The 17,558-nt window shown below is 18.8% G+C and overlaps 3 protein-coding genes across 3 annotated transcripts; all 3 read right to left on the bottom strand. All coding sequences in view use genetic code 6, as the record gives it.

Moving 5' to 3' along the window:
* Positions 1-175: 175 nt before the first annotated feature.
* Positions 176-4,453, bottom strand: TTHERM_00369590 (kinase domain protein; the record flags this gene model as incomplete). Its single annotated transcript, XM_001007476.2, has 13 exons — positions 176-521; positions 593-679; positions 740-829; positions 917-1,003; positions 1,061-1,150; positions 1,211-1,399; positions 1,618-1,698; positions 1,894-1,995; positions 2,062-3,425; positions 3,476-3,544; positions 3,587-3,630; positions 3,693-3,863; positions 3,916-4,453. 13 exons carry the CDS (start codon positions 4,451-4,453, stop codon positions 176-178), a joined length of 3,258 nt encoding a protein of 1,085 aa, XP_001007476.2.
* A 691-nt stretch (positions 4,454-5,144) lies between these two features.
* On the bottom strand, positions 5,145-10,715 carry TTHERM_00369580 (kinase domain protein; the record flags this gene model as incomplete). Its single annotated transcript, XM_001007475.2, has 23 exons — positions 5,145-5,283; positions 5,340-5,429; positions 5,548-5,637; positions 5,688-5,777; positions 5,953-6,042; positions 6,168-6,257; positions 6,322-6,411; positions 6,669-6,758; positions 6,823-6,912; positions 7,218-7,340; positions 7,391-7,480; positions 7,552-7,641; positions 7,693-7,782; positions 7,834-7,920; positions 7,988-8,077; positions 8,149-8,244; positions 8,300-8,335; positions 8,397-8,486; positions 8,630-9,873; positions 9,921-9,989; positions 10,038-10,081; positions 10,137-10,307; positions 10,367-10,715. 23 exons carry the CDS (start codon positions 10,713-10,715, stop codon positions 5,145-5,147), a joined length of 3,528 nt encoding a protein of 1,175 aa, XP_001007475.2.
* A 3,137-nt stretch (positions 10,716-13,852) lies between these two features.
* On the bottom strand, positions 13,853-17,280 carry TTHERM_00368580 (kinase domain protein; the record flags this gene model as incomplete). Its single annotated transcript, XM_001007474.3, has 9 exons — positions 13,853-14,129; positions 14,370-14,453; positions 14,553-14,573; positions 14,659-14,754; positions 14,811-16,450; positions 16,498-16,566; positions 16,609-16,652; positions 16,709-16,879; positions 16,929-17,280. The coding sequence occupies 9 exons, from the start codon at positions 17,278-17,280 to the stop codon at positions 13,853-13,855; spliced, it is 2,754 nt and encodes a 917-aa protein (XP_001007474.3).
* Between the last annotated feature and the right edge of the window lie 278 nt (positions 17,281-17,558).

Below are 17,558 nucleotides of genomic sequence, written 5' to 3'. Positions count from 1 at the left end.
CTGATATGCTTTATCCAAATTATTCCAAATCTTTTTAACTTATTGGGTAATAGCTTTAAATTTAAAATAATTTTTAATTAGATTTTTATACTTTAAAAGATTGATTGATTGAATGAATGCTTACCATATTTTTAAATTTAAAAAACTCAATTTTTCACATTTTTAAAAGCCCCAATCAATTATAATATTATCTTAAATAGAAAAAGATTTCCTAATTTTTAAAATTTATTAATTGCATTCTCCAAGAATTTCTTAATTAAGATCTGAAAAAGTAAATTAAAAATACTATTTTTTACTATATTTATAAACTTAGATTAGTTAAATTTTTAATTCTATAAAAGCACATTTTATCTTCTGGAATGTATTGAGTGAGAGAGTTTTCACTAATTAAATACATTTTTTTCAATATTTTTTATTAATTTTGAATTTACCGCAAAATCAAATGCAAGCAATTTAAATTTTCATTCATTTCAAAGCTACTTAGCATAAGGTTAATTTATTTTTTACTCATTTTGCAATTCCTTTTTTAAGATATTAAGATTATTCATTAAAAAGTAAATTCTAAATGAGATTTTATGAAATTTATTTTTACTATAAGTCTAGCTTCAAATTAGTTAAAGATTTATATTTATAGAACTCTATTTCCTACTGAAGATTTAAATTCTTTAAATCATTTGTGCTAAATTAAAATAAATAAAAATTTTATCCTTTTTATTAATTTCGAATATATTTATTTTACTCTAAATTTAAATCTAAAAACTTTAAGTTTTCCAAATATTGAATGCTATATAGAATTAATTTAAAATTTTAAGAGTTGATATCACAATTACTATTTATAATTAAAAAAAATATTAAATTTTAACTAATTCCTACTTTAAAAAAATTTAGTTATCTATTTATTTATTTAACCCATTACCTTAAATTGAGATTTAAAGAAATTAAATTTTTGCATTCTTACAATTACTCTAAAAACAAATCAAATCCTTATATACCTTTACTGTAACTTTAATGAATGTTTAATTAATTTTTTTTGGTATTAATTAAAATATTGTTTGCTTACCTCATATCAAAACTTAAAAAATTCAAATTTTTATTTCTAGCAAAAGCTTTACCAAAATCGCTTAATTCTTTTTCTTTAAACTAGTAATAACTGTTATAAAAAATAGATTAGCTTTAAAATAATTTAAAAAAGTAATAAATTAAATAATACCTTAAATTTAAATCTAAATGAACTAAGTTTATACTTTAAGATAATCCTTAAACAATATTAGAACCCACATTTTGAGCTTAAGGATTAAAATTGAATAAAGATGAAAAGTTTAAATTTAAATTTAAGAAGTGAAGATTTCTACATTAGCCAATCCATTCACCTAATTATTATTCTCCTTCTATATCGATGCTAATTAATAATTATAAAAATTTAATTTTAAAAAAATATATTTATAAGAAATCCTTAATTTAATTTCTAAGAAAGGTAATAAAATTATTTGCTAAAAATTCGTAAGAGTTTAACTTCAACTTTAAAAATTTAAAGATTCTGAAAGGCATATTTTAGTTTTTTTATCCTTTTAAAGTGATATATTTCTGAAAAAAAATAGATTAATTCAAATAGTTTACAATACATTAAGGCTTAAAAATGACAAATTATCACAGTTATCAAGACATTAAATAAGCTATTATAAATATTTCTCCTTGTTTCTTTAGATATTAAAAAATAATAATAATTAAAAAACAAAGAAGCCTACTTGAATTAATAAATACAATAAATAAAATAAACTTAAAATATTTCTGAAGCTAAAATGGCAAGTTAAATTTCAGATATAATAAAATTTTATTTATTTAAAAATATTTTTATGACATTTGAAAACTTTTATGTTAGATAATAATTAATACCTAAAACTGTCACTAATATTTAAGCTTATGGATTCTATGTTTATGCATTTTTATAATATTTTTCCTATTTTTAATATTTAATCTTCTGAAGGTAGCTAATTTCTAATAAGTATTTTAGAAATAATTTAAATGTATTTATTTATTATTTCTTTCTTATAGTTTATTTACATCAATTCAATTTCGATTATTTCGTAATCTTCATCAACTTAAGGAATTTGCTTGAGGTCAACAATTTTTAATACTCTTTATCTATTTTTTTTATAACTTTTACGATTAAAATATTTACATTTTATATATTTTATTAGTTTATTCAAATTATTTTAAACTTCTTTATCCAATATAACTTCATTCTTCTTTGTAATGTTATTATTATTTTAATTGTTTTTCTCTTTTAATTTTTCAACAATAATTTCCTCTTCAAATTTATCTTGACATTTGTTATTTTTAATATGAGTGAAATTCAAATCTCTATTTTTTATTTACTATTCTAAATGAAGATTGGTTTAATTTTCTAAATTAATTTCTTATTGATCATCCATTTCAATTTCCATTAAAGATTAATTAGGTTCTTCAAAATCACTTTAGGAATGATCAATACTTTGAGTTAGAATTATCTATTCATTATTAAAATTACGTCCAATGTCTTACTAAATTTAGTTTTCAATCTAAATGTTTTCTGTTGCACTAATATTTGGAGAACTCTAAATAATATTTTTTAAAGGTTTTATATTCTGATATTCACCATTTTACATATTTGTTATTTAATTTGGAGTTTCAATATATTTTACGTTCATATTTTATTATCCAATTTAAGTTTCTTAAAAATTTTCTTCATCTTCAATTTCAATATATTTTTAAACTTCTTCTATTTATTCTTTATTTTATTCATTTTACTTTTGTTCATTTGATATATTTTCAGTGTTTTCTTCATGAACATTCTACCTCAAATTTTCTATTTAATTAATATTTTGATCATTCTAAATAATTTCTATATTTGGCTATATTAAATGGTTCTCACCATTTTTCATATTTGTATTTTAATTTTAAATGTCATTAAATTCTTCTTAGACACTGTACTATCCAATTTAAATTTCAATAATATCTTCCTCTTCGTTGATTTAAACTTAAACTATTTTTTCTTTTTCAATAGTTGCCTTTTTAATTTATTCTATTTATAATTTCTATACAGAAATACTTTAGGGGTTTTCCTCATTGCCAAGTTAGTTAGCAGTTTAAAGCTAAACATCTTTATTTTCTATATTTTTCTCTAATTTAATAGGCTTGAGGTATTTTTAATCTGCCTTTAATTCATTTAGAATCTATAATAGATAAATTGGCTCACTTCTTTTACAATAATCTGGATCTACCATTTTACTTAAAATTTTAGTTACAAATTAATGATTTTATTCATTTAAAAGATCAGGTAAAACACTTATCAAACTTTAACTTTTTAGCTTTAAATACTCCATACCTTTTAGTTTTCTTTGAAGTAAAGCTTCAAGAAGAATCACACCTATTGAAAAGATATCAGCCTAAAAATAATAGTTTTAGTATATTTTAATAATAATTATAAAGTATTTACAGTAATTTTGTATGGTTTTTTCTTATTGATGACTTCAGGAGATTAATAGTTCAAATTTCCTTATTATTTCTTTAATTAAATTAAAATTAATCATATTTTTGTTGAAATTACTTCATTGCCTTCAAATTGGATGAGTCTACTAAAACTTAAGTAAGCTAATTTTTTCAAAAAAATATTATTTTTTATAATCTGAGTATATTTATTTATATATTTTTACATAACAAAAATTGGTTATTTTATGCACTGTATAATATTTTTTCAGGTTCAATATATCTCAATACTTTTTGCTTCTCTTAGATTAAAAGCAATCCTTTTAAAAGTTAATACGCCAAAGCATAAACTTACTCTATTGCTAGCTTATTTATCTCTAGAATTTAAGCTAAATTTTCTATTATTTAAATATTAAGCAATTAATCATTTAAATTGAAATAAATACATACTTTCGCAATATTCTGTGACAATAGCAGTAATACCTTAATTTAAATCTTATATTCTTTCAATAAATTAAAGTACATATTTCTCTCCTTTTAGATTATCTAAAAAATCTACTTATTTGCTCAGTTTTTAACTATTGATTTTTGAATTATATTTATAATTTAGTATTTTAATTGCAACATTAGAATTATTATGATTGAGCGATTTAGCTTAAACAACTAAAGAAGAACTACTTCTTGAAATTTACTTTTCATAAACATAACCATATCTTTTTAAAAAATCATGGATTGATTGATTCTATAGTATTTAAAATTATTGTTTGCAGTTAAGCAACTCTTATCTCTAATCTTAATACATATTTATTAGTACTTATTTATTTCTACTTTCTTTCTTTATTTTAAAACTTCCTATACAAACTAAAGTATTTAATTAGTTGTAACTAATAAATGATGATAGAAAATTATTTGCCGCAAAATAAATACAATATAGATATTCTTTTAGGATTTAAAAGATACTAAATAAAAATAAATATATTTTAAACATCTGAAAATATTAATTTTTAAAATTATCATTAATATTTAAACATATTTAATATTTTAAATCTTAAATTAAGTTAGTATAAGTATTTTCAAAATAGCAAATATTATAATTAAAATAAAATATAAAGGATAGAGAAATAAACTTAAGGCAAATTTCGAAAATTTAATTTAAAAATAAATGGAAATCTTATTGTTTAGAAAAATTAATAGTATTTTATTTATTGTTCAACAATTATGTCAATAAAACTTTTGGTTAATATATTTTTATTTATTAGGATCATGCTAAAAATAAATTAACTAGGTTTTTATCGAATTTAATTTAATTGGCAAAATTTCTTATTTAACTTAATTTATCTAAAAATAATAATGAATTTAGCCGAATTTTATAACTAATACTTCATTTTATTAATTTGCACAATATTAAATATTAAATTCAAAAATGACCAAAAATAAATAGATAAGTTCTATGAAAAAGTTAGAAATAAATTTTTATTTTAGTGTTTATTGATATATTTATTATAAAAATTTGCTTGGGAGAGGATTGAATTAATTAGTAAGACTTTTTAATGGTTTATATAAATTTTTTTATAATTAAATAAATAAACAAACAAAAAAGCAAATAAATTAAGTTTAGGAAAATTAAAGTATCATCTTATTAATTATTTGCATAAAGAATAAAAAAATATTTCAAACATTCAAATAATATATAATTGTTTTAATTTTTAGCATTTTTATAACAATAATTATTTAAAGCTCTGCTTGTCTATCTTAGTAATTTGATTATCAATTGATAATTTATTTAGTTTGAAATATGTAATTTGTTAGCTATTATAACTTTATAATAAAATAAATTAAATAGATTATTTAATTTTCACTTTTTTTTAATTTACTTTAGACTTAAATAAAGATAGGTAAGAGATTTGCAATTTTGAAAGTGGCTTAAAATATCATTAATCCCTTATTTATCAAAACTGTTTCCCCTATTTATTATTCACAATAAAAGATATTAAATAAAGCTAAGCAATAGCATTGTGTTATGATAAAGATTAATTTCAAACTAAAATTATTTTATTTATTAATTTCTAATTAAAATTTTACTCTAAGTGTAAATCAGCTTATTTTATATTCAAGCATTATGAAAAAATAACTCCAATACTGTTCGCTACTTAATTCTAAAGCTTATTCCTACTATAGTTGAAAATTTAAATTAGAAAAATGATAAAAGATAAATAATTTACCTTAAATCTAGAATTAAATCAATAATATTTGTACAATTTTTTAAGCAAAAAGATAATAATTGCACTGAACTTGTTGTTAGATTATTTTTACTTTAGATAAAATAAAATTATTTAAATATTTATGATAAATTTTTTAAGTTTTTTTGCTAATAAAAGTTTATTAAGACTAAAATACTCTTTGATTGGTATAATATAATTTTGATGAATTAAAATAGAGAAATCATAAATTTAATAAAATTAAATTAAATAATTTATATTCAAATACCTTAAATAAAGTTCTAATTTTGTGAGATTTATACAAGTTTATAATTTAAGGGCTATGCTTTTTGCACCCTCAGACCCTATTTTGCTTGAGCTTTAGAAGTAATATAAAATAGTTTTATGAAATTATAGTTTTTGTGTTAAAAAATTATAATTTTTATATTTAAAGAAAATAATATTTATAAAAATTATTGAATTAAATGAATGATTATAATTTACTTTAGATTCAAGCTTAAATGCTTCAAATTTTATATTTTTTATATGCTCTGCGCAATCAAAATTGCCCCCATACTGCCAATATTATTTTAGCTATTAATATTTATAAAAAAATAAAAAATATATCAATTAATTTTAAATTATTGAATTGATTTACCTAAAGTTTATTCTAAGTTTTTACAAATTGGTGCACTTAGATAAGCTCAATGAAAAATCTTCAAGACCCTATTAGCCTAATTTATTCTCTCTTTTAGTAAAAAAAATAAATTAACTCTCAATTAGATAATATAAATCTTCAAAATAACAAATAATGAAATGCTCGTTTCATATAGATCAGTTTTAAAATCTCTTTCTAAAAATAAATTTAATCAAAATTTATCTAGAAATTTAAGAGAAGAAATATTACTTCTCTTGAATTTATTTTTAGTTTGATTTATTTAAACTAAAGAAAAGTTAATTAAAATTAGTTTTAAAGTCGGAGATTAATTATTTGAAATAGTTTACTATAGATTGAGTTCTAGATTATCTATTCTTTGGCACTATTCTAAGCTAATTCCAATATATTTTAAGCTTTCAACATCAACCCAATTTTATCTTTTTGATTAAGAAAATTTTTAACAAGATATTCCCTCATATTTTGAAAATTTTAAATAAATACCTCAAAATAAGACTCAAAGATGTTATATTCTAGCATTTTTTTAAAGTCTCGGATATTGTATTAATTTAATCTATTTGTAAAGCGTTACAACTAATTATTTTTATTGATATTTAAAGTTTTATTTATTATCATTTTAGAAGAAGTTATCTATCTATGAATTCAGATATTTTAAATAATAAAAAAATATGTCCCATATCTCTTTCTACTAATATTTTATCATTCAATCCTCAATTATATTTGAGTAATTTTATTTATTTTAATTATTAAAAGAGTAATAAAATGAAAATAAAAAATTCATCTTTTTTTAGCTAACTATTCAAAGCAGTTTTATTAATAGATTTTATTTATTCTTAATTTTAAAGAAAAAAGAAAATTAAAATTATATTTATAATTACCTAAGATCAAGCGAAAGCGAAGAGAGAGATACCATTTTTTGAATTCCAAGACATAAAGATTATATTAATGTTGACACATAATTTTGTACTTGAATATTTAAATACTATCCTTCAAATATAGACCTTATCAAAGAAACAAGTTAGTTAAATGTTTAATTAAAAAATCTTATTACTAAAAAGATAAAGAGAAAGAGACTAAATTTGTACAATTTTCTACACCCTTCATAAATTTCTACTGATCATTTTAGATGATTAAATTTTAGCTTTAATAAGTAATTTTAAAATACATTTAAATCTTTTGAAGTATAAAATCAAATATTAAATAAAATTTTACTCAAATAAAAGGCTTAAAGTAATTAAGTTTTTGTTCTTAAAGATCAAGGATAATTCATCAAGATTCATTGCATTTTATTTAAAATTTTAGCTTAAAAATTAATTATTAAGATTCTTTTGATTTTTGACTTCAAATATTTACCTGATATCCAAATCTAAAAAATTAATATTTGTTAATTTTGCTATATCATTACAAATCTTATCAAACTCTCTTTATTAGATGCAAGTATTTCTTTATTTAAATATAATTTTTAAAAAAGGTTTTACTAGAATATTAATTTACCTTAAATTGAGCTCTAAAGTAACTAAATTTTAACATTTAGTGAATGCTTAAGCTATATATAAAGCCCCTTCTTTTATATAATTATAGCTAAAATTATTAAATTAAAATAGTTTGATTTCTAAATGATAAATTTAATAGTTTGTTTGTTTGTTACCTTAGATTAAGACTTAAAAATAAAAAATTTTAAGATTCTTTTAAATATTCTCCTAAAATTTAGGCACCTTTGGATCCAATATTATTGTTACTGATGTTAAAGTAAAAATATGTAAATATAAATAATTTACATTTCATAAATTTAAAATTTATAAAATATACCATAAATTAATCTTCAGTGATGTTAAATTAGTGCATTTTTATAAGGCCTTAGTTATTTCGATAATCTCTTAGTCTCCAATTTTATCTATTTATTAACTCATTTTTTTGAAATTTTTATAAATATTGTAAAATCATTTAGAGAAATAATTACTTGTAATAAAATTGTTGTTCATCTTTAATTTCAGCACTTTAAATTTTTTAATTAAATAAAAGTTATAATTAAAGCACTAAAATAAAAAATAATTTACTAAAAATTTAAATGTAAGTAAGTCATTTTTTAGCATCTTTATAACGCCATTCCAAGAAATTAAGCGCCTTATCCATATATTCTATTTTTTCTTTTTTTAAAATTTAAAAATATTAAGATTTAATTCAAACAAAAATATTTTGAAAGAAAAAAAATAATTTTTTAAAAAGTTTTTGGGTTTTATTTTATTTTAAATACATACATACTAAACTTAAAATATAATAATAAATATACCTGAAATCAAAATCAACTATTTCATAATTTTCTGATTTGTATATATCTGTGATCTTATCAATTTTTATTTCTTTATTATTTTCTATTTTATCCATTTATTCTTCAATTGTATTTGGTTTTTAATCTAATTAAAAAACAATTTATTTGGAAGAATCTTATAACAACTTATTTTCATTCTATTCTTGTACTTCTAAACTTAAGCTTTAATTAGTTTCCTAGATTTTTTTACTTAATATATTTTAAATTTCAAGTAGAGATGTTGGCTATTCTTCAATTAGGTTATTTTATAATATTTATTTGTCATTTTCTTGATTTTTTTGATTAAGCTGGGTTTATGGAAGAGATTCAAACAAAAATGAATTTAAAGTTTATTATTATTATTTATTAATATCTAGATAAGCTAAATTATCATTATCTAAATCTTTTTGATTTTTTTTCAAAAGATTTTCATTATTTTAATCACTTTAAACTATATTTTAAAATTGATAATCCTATTTTTAAATTAGTTAATTTTTACTTTAAATCTATTCAGGTTCTGTTTTAATATTTTATAAATATATTGAATTTAGTTCTAAGTCATCGCTATCATCATTTATCTCAATAAATTCTATTTATTTTTACTGATTCTAAGCACTCAAATTCGTTTATAAACCTTAATCTTATACTAAGCTTTAAATATTTGATTTTACTTTATAATCCTAGACTTATGATATAAAGTTTTCATCATATTATTTATCTATATTTTGTTTCTCTATTTATTTTGCTTGTTTGAATGCTTGATTTTAATCTATTTCTGTTTAGTTAGATTAATAATGAGATTTTACCATTCTTGTGTAATCATTTAATAAATTTTGCTCTTCAATTTTTATTTATTCTTAAAACTGTAATAGTTTTTATTATTAAATTTGAACTTAATTTTCCGCTTGTTCCATTTACTATAATTCTTATTTAATTTCTTCTTTGCATTAAACAATATCCTTTAAATTTAGGAATTTTAGCTATTTTTCATCTACTTTTAATTTATTTAATTGCTATAGTAGGACTATAGGTTAACTAATTTTGTTTGAATCTGGATCTATCATTCTACATAAAATTTTTGTAATAAATTCTTGGCTTTCATGACTTTTAAGTTCAGGAAGGACACTTAGTAAATTTTAACTTTTTAGCTTTAAATACTCCATACCTTAAAGTTTCCTTTAAAGTAAAGCTTCTAAGATAATTACTCCGACAGAATAAATATCATCCTAAATAATAAAAATTTAAATAGTTAGTATTTCAAAAAACTATTTACTGAAGAAGAATATGGTTTTATTTTATCAATAACTTAAGGTGACAGGTAATTCAAATTTCTTTTTTAATACTAAAATAGAATTAGATATAACTATTATTTATTTAATTAAATAAATACTTCTTTTTAAGAACTTTCTACAAATTTATAAAATCTATGATAAGCTAATTTATTAAAAAAGAATCTTTCATAATTTCTTTATGATTGATTAATAATTACTTAGCAAAAATTAATTCTTAGTAGAGCTAAACAGAATATTTGATGGCTAAATATCTTTTATCACAATTCCTTTTTCTTACAATAAAAGCACTCCTTTTAGTAGTTAATATGTTAAAGCGTATATCTAGCTCATTGTAAGTCTATTGTTCTCAAGGATACAAGCTAGATTTTCTATATATAATATTTAAAACACCATCATTATTTTAATAATATCCAACAAATAAAAATACTTTCATAAGCTTAAGTCACAATAGCGACAATCCCATACTACAAATCTAAAATGGATTAATTAAATTAAAGAAAATACTTCTCATCAATGAAATTTTCTAAAATTTATATGCATTTATCAAGCTTTTTATGATTTAATTTATATATTTATTCATTATGTAGTATTTCAATTGCTACATTATTATGATCAATATAGGATTTAGCTAGAAATACAGACGAAAAGCGATTATTTATTATCTCTTTTTCATATTCATAGTTATGAGTTTTTAAAAATTAAAGGATTGTTTCCTTGTGTGTCAATTAGATTTTATTGTAGCAATTTTACAAATTTTAAGCTTTTATATAATCCATTATTTCTGTCTTTTAATTTAAAATCCTTAAATTGCTTGATTGATATTGATTTTTGTAAATATAAAAAACTTAGTATGAAAGTTAAGAACTTTTTTCTTTTAAAAATTAAAATAAAATAAATATGTATTGATTATCTATTAAATTATTCTAATATTTTTATTTTAAATAAAATACAATAGAAAAATATTAAAATCAAAAAATTACAAAAATATAGAAATCTGAATTTTTTATTATACTTAATTTATTATATTATAATCGAAATTTTGTTTTTTAGGCGAATCTAAAACTAAAAAAATTGGGTAGATAGATATCAAGTCACTCATTTAATCTTTACCATTTAATAATTTAATTAATTATTTATTTTATAATAAAAATATTTTCTAATTTAATTTTGAATATTGAACAAGTTCATAAAAATATTTTAGTTTATTGTAAAAAATAGTTTAAATTTTTAATGAATAAATTAAAATCAATTTGAAAAACAAACAAACGAAAAAACACAAATTTTAATAATTAATATATTATTTATAAATTCAATAATATTCTTAATAGCAAAATTAAAATTCCTTTAATAATAAGCAGTTTTGTTTTATTTCTTATTAAAACTTTTACTTATCAATTGAGCTTATATCATTTTGCCTAGTTAAATTTAAATAAATATAAAAATTTATTATTTAAAATAAAATAAATATTATTACTCACAATCAAATTTCAAGGATAACAAATTTTAGCACTTAATAATTTTACTTAAAATAATGTTTAGTCCTATCCTATTGAAATTATTATTGCTATAAAAAAATAATGGTTAATAAAATTAATCGATTTTAAATAAATAGCCATACTATATTTATTTTTAATAAAATTAACTAAAAATTTAAATTTATTTTAATAAATATTATCATATTTTTATTTTTGATTTTTAATGTGAATGAGTTATTTTTTATTGAATTTATATTACCTTAAATTAAGAGCTAATTATTTAATATTTGAATGATTCTCAATAATCATAGATATAGAACTTGAAACTTCATTTGATAACTTATTACCTCTAATATATGTATTACATCAACAATATCATATTAATTAATTAATTAACTAAATAAATAAAACAAATTACATTAGATTTAAATTCAATTGTTATATTTTCTTATTTCCATTTAAGCACTCTCCTAAGAATTAAATAGCATTATCTGATATCATAGAATTGCTTATTTATTTATTAAGATAGTTAAAAAAAAAAATTAGTTTTAACTAAATTAAGAATCATTTTCATTTCAAATAAAATTATCTGCAATTTATGAAATTTACAAAAATTAAAAAAAACTTTTAAAAACAAATTCCTAAAAAATAACACCCAAAATATCACACAAAATTTTAAAAGTGGGTGGGTGTTAATTAATAAGAGCTTACTGTATATTTATATTTAGCTGCATGAGCTTTAATAAAAGAATAAAAAAAACATATTCATAAAAAAATATTAATAATATGTTAAAAGTTCTTTGGGATTTGTGAATTATGTAAATAAAAACCTTAATTAAAGCGAGAGCGAAGTTAGATTTTTACATTTTTATAATGCTTAAGCAATAGACTTTGTTGCTTTTGACCTAATCTAGTTATAACTAAGAAATAAAATTAAAAATTACTAAAAAACATAATTAAAAGTTAGATTTTAACTGATTAAATAGAACTATATGTATAGAAAAATAATTAAATTACCTAACATCTAAGATTAATTATGTTAAATTTTAAAGTTTCATTATCATTTATCCTATAATATTCATTTCTTTCATACCAATACAATTTGATCTTTAATAAAAAGAATGTATTTATAAACTTAATTTTAAAGAAATGAAATAACCTTAAATTCATATCTAATGAGTTAATATTGATACATTAAGATAATTGCTATCCAAATCTTTCTAAATTAATTTTGCCTAGTTTAAGGTCGCTTATGATAAAAATAAAACAATTAAAGAGTAATTTATTTTTAGCATGAAAAAAATTTATTTATTTATTTTACCTTAAATCAAGCTTAAGAGAATTTAATTGTTTACATTCTGATATGCTTTATCCAAATAGTTCTAAATTTGTATTACTTATTTAGTAATAACTTTAAATTTAAAAGTATTTGAAATCAGATTTTCATACATTAAATGATTGATTAATTACCTTATTTTTAAATTTAAAAAATTCAATTTTTCACATTTTTAAAAGCTCCAATCAATTGTATCATCAAAATTATTTTGAAAATTGAACGCCCTAATTTATTTTTAAAATATATTGCATTCTTCAAATTTCTTGATTAAAATGTGAAAAATAAATTAATTTTAATTTTTTTACGATATTTCTAAGCTTAGATTGGTTAAATTTTTAAATCTATAAAAACACATTTCATGTTTATGACCATCTTAAATGAAATTGTTTCTATTAATTAAATAATTTTTTTTCAATATTTTTTATTAATTTTTAATTTACACTAAAATCAAATGCAAGGAATTAATATTTTCATTCATTTCAAAGCTTCTTAGTATTAAGTTAGTTTATTTTTGGCTAATTTTGCAATTACTTTTTAAGATTTTAATTTATTTGTTCATTAAAGATAAATATAAAAAAATTACAATAAGTTTAGCTTTAAATTTGTTAAATTTTTATATTTATAAAACTCAATTTCCTATTGAAGATCCATAATCTCTAAATCATTTTAACTAAGTAAAAAAGAATAAATAAATAAATAAAAATTTTATCTTTTTTATTAATTTCTAAAATATTTTACCCTAAATTCAAGTCTAAACACTTTAAGCTTTCCAAAGATTGTATGCTATATAAAAATAATTTTAAATCTGTTTTTCTTTCTTCAAAATCACTTTTTATAAGTAAATTAAATTTTAAATTTTATTCCTTCCTTAAAAACTATAAATTTATTTATTTATTAGAATAACTCTTTACCTAAAATTGAGATTTAAAGAAATTAAATTTTGACAATTCTACAAATACTCTGCAAATAAACTAAATCCATATTTTACTATGCTGTCACTTTAATAAATTACAAATAAAATAATTTAAAGGCTATTAATTAAAATATTTGCTACCTTATATCAAAACTTAAAAAATTCAAATTTTTACATCTAGTAAAAATTTCACAAAAATCGCAAAATTCTTATGATTTAAACTAATAATTACTGTTAAAAAAATAGATTACTTTTAGAATAATTTATTTATAAAAATAATTAATACCTTAAACTCAAATCTATATAGACCAAGTTTATACATTAAAATAACCCTTAAATAATATTAGAGACAACATTTTCAGTTTGTGGATAAGAATAGGTTAAAGTTAATTTTAAATTTAAGAAGAGAAGATTTCTACACAAGCCAAACCATTTACCTAATTATCTTTCTCCTTCTATATCTAAACTAATAGAATAATTATAAAAACTTAATTTTTTCAAAATAACATATATAATTTATATATAAGAAATCATTTGTTTCATTTTTAAGCTTGGAAATAAGTTATTTGTGAAAAAGTAGTAAGTATTTAATTAAGATTTTACTTCAACTTTTAAAATTTTATGATTTTCAAAAAAACATATTTAATTTTGTTGTCTATTTAAAGCAATATATTTTTGAAAAATTAGATATATTAAATTGGCTTACCTTACATTAAGGCTTAAAGATGACAAATTATCACACTTATCAAATTTTTAAATAAGCTACTAAAAGCATTTCTACTTGCTAATTCTGAACATATTAAAAAAATAATAGTAAAAAACAAAGAAATCTATTTGAATTAACAAAAAAATGCAGTTTCAATTAAATTAAATTTTTTAAAAATATTACCCAGAATTGAAGTAATAATCACTAGATAAGTTTCAGGTATAATATATTTTTTATATTAAAAAAAGTTATTATGACATTTAAAAATGCTTATGTTAATAATTAATACATATTATTAAAATCCAAGCTTATTTATTCTATGCTTATGCATTTTTATAGGACTTTTCCTATTTTTATTATTTCATCTTCTGAAGGCATATTATTTCTAATAAGTTTTTATTTATTATTATTACTATTATTATTTTTGTTAATATAATTTACTTGAATTTAATATCGATAATTTCATAGTTTTGATCTTATTAAGGAATTTTTATGGTGTCAACGATTTTTAATACCCTTTAGCTATTTTTATTATAACTTTTAGCATGAAATGAATTATATTTTAAATATTGTATAAGTTTATTCAAACTATTTTAAACTTCTTTATCCTCTAAAATAATTTAATAATTTTATGCAATATTACTATTTTATATTTATATCCATAATAAAATTTCAGACATAATTTCCTATTCAAGTTTATCTTTTTGAATTTTATTTTTTTTAATTTGAGTTGAATCGAATTATATATTTATTATTTGCTTTTCTTAATGAAGATTGGTTTAATTTTCTAGATTAATTTCTTATTGATCTTCTTTTTCAATTTCCATTAAAGATTACTTATATTCTTCAAAATTGCTTTTATCTTTTTAGATTTAATCGGAATGATCAATATTTTGAGATAGTATTATCTATTTATTCATAATATTCTATCCAATGTCTTTTTAATTTTATTTTTCAAGCTAAATGTTTTCATTTGCATTAATATTAGGAGAAATCTAAATAATTTCTTTTAAAGACTTGATTTTCTGATCTTCAGCATTTTTCATATTTATTTTTTAATCTTAAATTTCACAAAAATCTTTTTCAATATTCTCCTTTCCAATTTAATTTTCATCTTCATTAATTATAACTTATTGTTATTATTCATTTTAAATTTATATTCTTTTCTATTCTTTTTATTAAATACTATTTGATATATTTTCAGTGTTTTCTTCTTTAATAATCTAACTTAAATTTTCTTTTTCTTTAATATTTTTAGAACTTTATATGATTTCATTTACTGGTTATATTTTCTGGTCCTCACCATTTATCATATTTTTTATTTAATTTGAAGTTTCATTGTATTCCACTTTCATATTATGTTATCCAATTTAAGTTTCAATAAAATTTTCCTCTTCATCAATTTCAAAATATTTTTAAACTTTTTCAATTTATCCTTTTTATTCATTTTTCTATTTTTCATTTAATATATTTTCTGTGTTTTCTTCTTTAACAATCTATCTCAAATTTTCATTTTAATTAACATTTTAAGAACTTTTAGTTATTTCTATAGTCGGTTTTATTTACTAGACTTCAAAATTTTACATATTTGTCTTTTAGTTTTAAATTTCATCAAACTCTACTTTAACATTTTACTATCCAATTTAATTTTCAATAATATCTTCTTCATCTTCGTCAATTTAAATACAGACTATTTTTTCTTTTTCAGTTGCCATTTTAATTTATTCTCTTTATATTGACTATGTAGATATACTTTAGATGTTTTCCTGTTAGTTAGTAGCTTAAAGCTAAACATCTCTATTTTCTATATTTTTGTCTAATTTAATAAGCTTAAGGTGTTTTTAATCTACCTTCAATTTATTTAGAAGCTATAATATATTAATTGGCTGACTTCTTTTACAATAATCTGGATCTACCATTTTACTTAAAATATTAGTTACAAATTAACGATTTTATTCATTTAAAAGATCAGGTAAAACGCTCATCAAACTTTAACTTTTTAGCTTTAAATACTCCATACCTTTTAGTTTTCTTTGAAGTAAAGCTTCAAGAAGAATCACACCTATTGAAAAGATATCAGCCTAAAAATAAAAGTTAAAACATATTTTAATAGTAATAAGATATTTACTGTAATTGTGTATGGTTTTTTCTTATCAATGACTTCAGGTGATTAATAGTTCAAATTTCCTTATTATTGCTTTAATTAAATTAAAATTAATCATTTTTTTTTTGAAATTACTTCATTGTTTTCAGAGTGAATTAACCTGGTAAAACTTAAGTAAGCTAATTTTATCAAAAAAGTATTATTAATAATAGCCTGAACATATATATATTTTTACATAACAAAAATTAGTTATTCGATGCACTGTAAAATATTTTTTCAGGCTCAATATATCTCAATGATTTCCCTTTCTCCTACATTAAAAGCAAGCCTTTTAAAAGTTAATACGCCAAAGCATAAACTTACTCTATTTTTAGCTTATTTATCTCTAGAATTTAAGCTAAATTTGCTATATTTTTAGAAATTAAACAATTAATCATTTAAATTAAAAAAAATACTTTCGCAGTATTCTGTGACTATCGCTGTAATACCATAAGTTAAATCTTGAATTATTTCAATAAACTAAAGCACATATTTCTCTCCTTTTAGACTATCTAAAAATTCTACTTATTTTTTCAGTTTTTAAATATTTATTTTAGAATTGTATTCGTAATTTAGTATTTTAATTGCCACTTTAGAATTATTATTCTTGAGAGATTTAGCTTACACTACTAAAGAAGAACTACTTCTTGAAATTTCTTTCTCATAAACATAGCCAAATGTTTTTAAAAAATCATGGATTGATTGTTTGTATAGTATTTAAAATTATTGTTTGCAGTTAAGCAGCTCTTATCTCTAAACCAAATACATATTCATTAGTACTTATTTATTTCTACTTTCTTTCTTTTTAAATATCCAATATAAACTATTGTATTTAATTATATTTAATTAATAAATGAAGATAGAAAAGTTGTTTATTACTAATTAGATACCAAATATTCTATTAGAAAAATAATAATAGATAGATACTAAATAAAAATAAATAAATTTTGAACATTTGAAAATATTAATTTCTTAAATTATTATTAAAATTAAAACATATTTATGATATTAGAATCTTTAAGTAAGTTAGTATGATCAGACTTATT

Source organism: Tetrahymena thermophila (assembly GCF_000189635.1).
Source record: "Tetrahymena thermophila SB210 genomic scaffold scf_8254813, whole genome shotgun sequence".
Taxonomy (NCBI): domain Eukaryota; phylum Ciliophora; class Oligohymenophorea; order Hymenostomatida; family Tetrahymenidae; genus Tetrahymena; species Tetrahymena thermophila.
The sequence above is the reverse complement of the archived record's forward strand: the minus strand, read 5'-3'. Positions and strand labels throughout refer to the sequence as shown.